The sequence below is a fragment of the Anopheles arabiensis genome, chromosome 3, assembly GCF_016920715.1.
Source record: "Anopheles arabiensis isolate DONGOLA chromosome 3, AaraD3, whole genome shotgun sequence".
Taxonomy (NCBI): Eukaryota; Metazoa; Arthropoda; class Insecta; order Diptera; family Culicidae; genus Anopheles; species Anopheles arabiensis.
In genome coordinates, this window is record NC_053518.1 from 57,657,902 (window position 1) to 57,664,923 (window position 7,022).

Sequence of the window (7,022 nt, forward strand, 5' to 3'; positions counted from 1 at the left end):
AGGCACAGCCGCCGGCGAACGAATTAGCGACATTGTACCTGGTTAGATAAGCACTTGTAATGTTTGTTAAACGTTCACTTTTTGTCACTTTTACGGGTTCGTTGGAAACTTCACTTTTTACACCTTTTAGTTCGCTTTCACACGGTCAGGGTTTGATTAACGTTTAGGAAAGACACACACTTTCTTGTTCAGGGGTTAGATTATGTTTGTCACAACACTTCTGGGTTAGTGGTATGAATACGTTTCATAAAACACTTCCGTCACGTTTTGGGTTAGCGGTATGAATATGTTCGATTAAACACTTCCGTCACTTTCTGGGTTAGCGGTATGAATAAGTTCGATACGATCACTGGTATGGGTAAGATGCAACACTTCTGATGCAATACTTTTTCAAGCGGTAAGAGGTAAGCGGTCAGGGGTAAGCGGTACGCGATCAAAAGTAAGCGGTATGAATAGGCGTTCTGCCGTTAGCGGTTCGCGATCTGTGGTAAACGGTAAGCGGTACGAGGTCAGAGGTAAGCGGTAAGAGTATGCGTTCTGGGTAAGCGGTCGGCGTGGTGCCGTTAGCGGTAAGCGGTTCGCGTTCAACGATAAGCGCACTGAGGTAAGCGGTTCGCGGTCAGCGGTAAGAGTAAGAAGAAGTGTCACATTCGGATCTAAGAACCACAAAATGTGACACATTCGGATCGAAGGACCAAACTTTTTGTGTGGGGGATTTGGGGTTAGATGTGATATGCACTTTTAATTGTCCGAACACTGTATATGTTTGTAAGATGTTGTTAATTCACAAGTTTATTTCACTTTAGAACAGATTGGTCAGAACGCAACTTTTTGGGTCTGAGGTCAAAACGCGACCTGTTGGTATGGGGATCAGAACGCTACTTGTTAAGCTGATAAGAATTCTCTCGGTCAGCGCGTAGCGCTCTCCCGTTGAGCAGCGCACGGCGACACGATTAAGTTCCCTCTCTCTCCTTCTCTTTCTCTCGCGCGCACGTATGCTAAACGGAATTCGGTTTCCTCAACAGAGGTTATTCTAAAAAAAGGTTGGAAATGGTTTTAAACTTCGAATGCAGTTTGTGCTAGATGATTAAATAAAAATGTAATATAAAAATGATATTGGTTTTGTTTGAGTCTTTTTGTAATTGTGATTTTTAACGTACGTAAACCGATATGACCGCGCAAATTGTTACAGCATGCAGAACAAAAGGTGCAAACCTTTTCTCGATTGGCAGAAATAAATAGGGCGTATATCTATACCATTATTGTTAAATATTGTTTAAAGTAAAACATGTAAAGTCCAAAAGATAATAACCGATCGTATTTCATTATCAGATGCGGAAGAAAAAATTTATTCACGTTTTTCATCATTCAAAATTATCATTCCTATAAGAGCAAATTTGTTATTTCTGCGCACATACTGCATTACCAGGCTGATCGCATTGAGATGTTTTACTATTCCACAAATAGCTGGTGGGACAGCTCATCAATATTGGCTGTAGCCCGATGCAGATGTAATACTGGCTACAGTCGTTGTAGTTGGGGTAAAAAATGTTACTGCCATAACAGTCTGAAGATAAGAAGAAGAAACATACTTCATGCAAGCAGCACTATCTGCGACCACATGTGATTATCGTTTTCCATTTGATAAACCTTACCCGGAGTGCTTGATATCGTTGTTGTTTCAGCGGACGGGGTAGACGTTTCCGGAGCGGCCGGATTAGGAAGATTAGTGCAGTCGGTATTTTCCGGAAAGTCACACTGATTGGTGGCTGTATTCCAGTAAACACCATGTCCACAGCTATGCAGAATCAGCTTACCGTAGGCACAAATATAGTAACTCTCACATGCTGTTGGGTGTGCGATGAAGCTAAACTCTTCCGGGGTACAGAATGGATAAGGGTTCATAGGTGGTTTGAACGGGGGAGTGGTTGTAATCACTGGACGTGTGGTAGTGGTTGGACGTATCGTCGGAATGGAAGTAACGACTACAGGAGGTCGCAGTGTGGGTGAAGCGGTAGGAGCTGTAGGAATATACGGAGGCTCATACGGGTTATTAGTGGTTGTTCTCACTGTTACAGTTGTGGGTAGTGGCGTCGGTGCGGTCGGTATGCTTGGAAATCCCGCTGGTGGCTTGAACGTAGTCGGAATTGCAACAGAAGTGGACGAGGGTGCAAGAATAATTGGCGGGAGCGACGGTGTTTGTCCACACTTGACAAAAGAGGCCCAGTTGCATACCATCGAAATCGGATCGAAAAGGGTGCCATATGCGCAGCGCTGAACTTTTTGCACATTGTACTCGCATACTATGTATGATCCGCAATCATCAGTAATAGGAAGCTTCTGACCATTTGGCATTGCCAAACATATCTGGAAAGTTGAATGAGTTTTTGGTAGATATGTAACGATCGTGTCGTAGGTATGTAATGATCAATCAACACTTACGTTATCAGATATAAATCGAGCTGATATTTCCGTTGCGCTCAAAATGAACGCTATAAAGACTATAACGACGACTAAAAAAACAAGAAATAAAATAAATAAATAAATGCTTAAGGAGTTGTGTCTTAAGGTGGTTTTGTTTAAAATAATTGCCAGTGTACCTTGCATTTTAAGTCAATGGCTGAAGCAGGCGTACTGGCGAATGTGAAATTTGTTGTCTAACTAAACACAGTGTCCAATTTTTATCATCTCTTTTAATGGGGGGTATATTTATATCTTCAGTCAATTGAAAGATACTGCTTGAAACGTAACTCATGTTTCGGACGCTTGTTTTTTCAGATGTTGTTCTTTGATATCTTAATGACCATCATAAGTACTGTGACTTTTTGTTGTTGTTACAGAATCGAACATAGCACGAGAAATTAAACCCACACAAAAGAAAAGAAAGCTGATGGGAAAGTAAGTTGCACGTATTCAAAGTGAAGGAAATAAATATAAATAGATTGTGTTATCGAAAAGCCGGTCTCGTGGTACAGTCGTCAACTCGTACGACATAACAACATGCCCATCATGGGTTCAAGCCCCGAATAGACCGTGTCCCCATACTATCCTGCAATCGTAACAATAAGGTACTGAAAGCCAAGCTCACTTCGTCAGTGGGTACAGGCAGGCCTTGACCGACAACGATTGTTGTGCCAAAGAAGAAGAAGTTATCGAAAAGATATGCAGTCTGTACAATGCCATGAAAAGTTGTAACAACTTGGAAACACTGCAGGTGGTAAATTCCGAATCAATCTACTAACTCTATCCACAACTGTTAAAACCGGTATATCGAGTTTCAATGAGCTTCACATATTTGGTCTGAAAACAATGTCGAATGTCATTGAACTAATAATAACAACATTTTTGATGAATGTACGTTAAACTCGTTTTTTCTTCTACTTAATCTATATACTGTTAATCTGTATCTCATATCGATAAAGTACACCTAGCAATGACTCGTTAGACAGGAGACAGGAAAGTCAAACTTTTAAACCATTGTTTTAGATCACAAACCATAGATGTTTCCGTTTTCTGTCCTTTTGCATAAACTTTGCTCTTTAGTCTGTTTATAGCTATAAAATCTTGTATGAAAAATAGTTGAATAAATATCATTCTTATCATATCATCTTATCAATATCAATATCATATCAATATCATATTCATTCAAAAATCTTAAGATATTATGCAAAAACATGCGCATTTCTTCGTTTAATATTAAGGTATTGATGTATTGACACTTGTATTGATTGTATTGACAATTAACTCATCATTCAGATTCACTTATTTATTATTAAATTAAATATATTTTACCGCCAACAAAAGAATTACAACCAATGAGTTTGACAACCCTAGATTGACGTATGTATTGTACTTCAAAATAAAATGAGCATTTCCAAGGCCTTGAATGTCGCAACAGATATTCTGATGACGAATATTCTATCATGACAATTTTTTGATAGCGATTTGCTATCAGTTCACAAATGGTTACGCTATTGTGTTCGAAAGATCCGCATGTCTGAGAGAGCTTAAATCACCACCATAAGCGATTTGATTTGAAATCGATTAGATAGCTACCGTTCTCTCGAAAACGTATAAAACACCAACGATATTGAGCCGCGAACATTGTGTTAAAATTATCACTGTAAGATCAGGATGATAAAAGCAACAAGTAAGTATGTTTAACAGAGGCTGAGTATTAATGAGAAAACACGATTTGTGAATCTTTCGTTTGTAACACCGTGTTTTTTGTGCTAGTATTACTTGCTCTTGTGGCTATTATTGGTTGTGCCGCGGCACAAACAACTACAACTCAGTCTCCAGCGAGTGATCCATGTGTGGAAACGGCGACAGCTGACGGATTTCTCCCCCATCCAACTGAATGTACCAAGTACTTTTCGTGCTACGGCGGCAAAGGTTACGAGCAGACATGTCCTGATCAAAAATATTTCGATCCAATTAATTTGTTATGCGACATTCCTGAGAATGTAGACTGCGTCGTGAACAACTGCCCACCGAATGAAATTGTATATCTGCCCGTTAATGGCTCATGTACAGACTTCATACGATGCATTGGTGGAGTGGCTTATGAAAGTTCATGCCAGCCAGGCTTGTTTTTTGATCCAGCACTACAAGAATGTAATTTGGAAAGCGAGGTAGATTGCGTAGTAAATCCCTGCACACAACCACCGCCAGACCCTCCTATCCTGGAAATCTATCCAAACCCAGGAAACTGCAAAGAGTATATCCTATGTTTGAATGGCGAAGGAATTGTTCGGCAATGCGCTCCAGGACTGTTCTTTGATGAGCAGGCAACGAGTTGTGTAGCTGGCTTTGAGGGTGATGGCTGTACTGTAAGTATAATAACTATTTCCTCTTCAAAACGAATGTTCACAAATATTTTTATTTTGTTTCTATTTAGAGTGAAATTGCTACCGACGCACCTGTAATGAATAGAGCTCTTTGGTAGAAGAAGTTGGAATTGGTTAGGTCTGTCGTATATTGCTGTTATGCAAATAAAGACACTGAACACCCAAAAGTTGTGACGTGAAATTAAACATTGTTATCTAGCCTCATGTGTCTCAACATGGCTTACGTCTGCGGGGTGTTAATCGTGAGACATACAAATTGAAGCTATATAAGCAAGTTTGCACTAACAACGTCAAGTTATTTGAAAGAATACACTGGCAGACTTATCCGAACCATTCATAGCATACGCCAAGTGTGACTTTTACTAGCTGAGAAATGAGTAAGTAAGTATCTGCTACAGAGCGATTAAAGGTTTTAACATATCTTTTTGTACGTTCGGTTAGACGCAGTACGTGGTTTGCTACTGTTGTCAATAGTTAGTATGTGTGCTACCCAAACACCTCCGGTTTGTGATAGCACAGTAACTTCGTTTCACCCCGATACAACTAATTGCAATCAATACTACACCTGCTATCAGGGGGTAGCTACACTGCAGTCTTGCCCAGATCAGAAATACTTCGATGCTTCCAGAAGCTTGTGTGATGTTCCAGAAAATGTGCCTTGCACTATCGGGCCTTGTACAGGAAACACCGCACTAAAGGCCGTGGAGATACCAAATATATGCACCAGTTATACATTGTGCGTCGGCGAAACAGCATATAACAGAACTTGTGCTGAGGGTACCCTGTTTGATTCAGCCTATGGAGATTGCGTGTTGGCAAGCAACAGTTCATGTGTTGAGAATCCTTGTCTTACGACTGATCCAGCAACAGCATTACCGACCACTTTGTATCCAGTGCTAAGTTCATGCAAAAAATATATCATTTGCAATAAACTAGATCCTGTGGTGCGTACATGCGCCGGTGCAGCCGTCTTTAGCCGTACCGTATCGGATTGCGTTGATCCCGCCAGCTATGTTTGTCCGCCAGGAACTTCCGACGTATGAACTGATCAGAATAGGTGTTTGGGATTACTGAAAAAATACTGTTTATAAAGGAAACATACCACTTCATTGAATAAAATAATGGTTCTATTGTCATATCAAACACGTTCATAACACATTATGAAAACGTTTTACTATAAACGTTTACAACACATATTTACAAATTTACAACACATTATAAATACTTACTGGCCTATATCATTGTAACCTAAACAATAAAACGCGATCATTTTCGAGCGGAACAATATCGTACAAACAAATTGAAAGAAGTAAATAAATTGGCATGGTTGAGTTGTCGAGCAGCGCATGTTAAACTAAACTCATCTGTATAAAACAAGTTATAATTATACTCAGTTTGTATGTGTTATCCAAGAAATCACTCATTAATTGTTTACGTAGAGATTTCAAATATGCAGCAAGCATTTTCCGCACCTACAACCGCACGTAAATACACAGCTTCTAGTTTGTATAGCTGTCCCCTTAATTTTCTTGTTTTGCTACACAAACCTGCTATTGCATCCCAGCTAGCTTTACTATATTAAATTTGTTCTTGTTTTTCTTCTTTTTTCTTCATGTGAAAGTTAACTTGTCTTGTACTCATGGGCACAACAAGACAACCTTTCTTGTGTTAGTAATTATAGCGGCAAGGCTTTTATGTGTACTATGGCTAAAGTATTTGTTGATATTATCTTAAACTTTATACTGTCTACACCGTCTTTTAATCTAGTTTTGTTTGTATTTTCCATTTCTTCATTGATGTACCCTGTTCTTTCTTGTGTGACCGTCCTTATCGTTTCAAGCTTATGAATTTATTTTGGCGATTTCACACAGGAAACTTTATATGCCCTTTATGATAACATTATTGCTGCTCTTCTACCTTAATATTTTTGAGTCCCTGCAGACTCCGAAACAAATCTTGAGCTCTCTTTCTTATTATAAATGTAACATTATGGTGTGCACTCCTCCCAGATATTTTATTATTTATTATTATACACTTGGCTGTGTGCTATGCGGTATTATGAATGTCGTTAAAGACGTAGGTGCATTAAATGATACTGGTTATTGGCACGATTAATTAACCGCATGCTTTTGAATAGACAAACATAATCACATACGGCCAACCACACAAAAA

General features: G+C 39.3%; 3 protein-coding genes across 3 annotated transcripts; 2 read left to right on the top strand and 1 right to left on the bottom strand.

Annotated features, from left to right (window-relative positions):
* Positions 1-757: 757 nt before the first annotated feature.
* On the bottom strand, positions 758-2,877 carry LOC120900804 (probable chitinase 10). The gene is made up of 4 exons (XM_040308280.1): positions 2,601-2,877; positions 2,443-2,513; positions 1,656-2,367; positions 758-1,567 (listed from the first exon to the last, which is right to left on the bottom strand). The coding sequence occupies exons 1-4, from the start codon at positions 2,605-2,607 to the stop codon at positions 1,401-1,403; spliced, it is 957 nt and encodes a 318-aa protein (XP_040164214.1). The 5' UTR covers positions 2,608-2,877; the 3' UTR covers positions 758-1,400.
* Positions 2,878-4,118: 1,241 nt separating this feature from the next.
* Positions 4,119-5,124, top strand: LOC120900809 (peritrophin-1-like). The gene is made up of 3 exons (XM_040308286.1): positions 4,119-4,150; positions 4,237-4,832; positions 4,901-5,124. Exons 1-3 carry the CDS (start codon positions 4,135-4,137, stop codon positions 4,946-4,948), a joined length of 660 nt encoding a protein of 219 aa, XP_040164220.1. The 5' UTR covers positions 4,119-4,134; the 3' UTR covers positions 4,949-5,124.
* Positions 5,125-5,135: 11 nt separating this feature from the next.
* LOC120900811 (probable chitinase 10) lies at positions 5,136-6,168 on the top strand. Its single transcript, XM_040308289.1, has 2 exons — positions 5,136-5,227; positions 5,292-6,168. The coding sequence occupies exons 1-2, from the start codon at positions 5,224-5,226 to the stop codon at positions 5,891-5,893; spliced, it is 606 nt and encodes a 201-aa protein (XP_040164223.1). The 5' UTR covers positions 5,136-5,223; the 3' UTR covers positions 5,894-6,168.
* Positions 6,169-7,022: the final 854 nt, after the last annotated feature.

What these genes read in the sequence shown, in the direction of transcription:
- LOC120900804 (XM_040308280.1), bottom strand. An exon ending in CTCGATTTATATCTGATAAC is followed by an intron (nt 2,368 to 2,442) that starts GTAAGTGTTGAT and finishes TCAACTTTCCAG; the next exon opens with ATATGTTTGGCAATGCCAAA. An exon ending in AACGATATCAAGCACTCCGG is followed by an intron (nt 1,568 to 1,655) that starts GTAAGGTTTATC and finishes TCTTATCTTCAG; the next exon opens with ACTGTTATGGCAGTAACATT.
- LOC120900809 (XM_040308286.1), top strand. An exon ending in TTGAGGGTGATGGCTGTACT is followed by an intron (nt 4,833 to 4,900) that starts GTAAGTATAATA and finishes GTTTCTATTTAG; the next exon opens with AGTGAAATTGCTACCGACGC.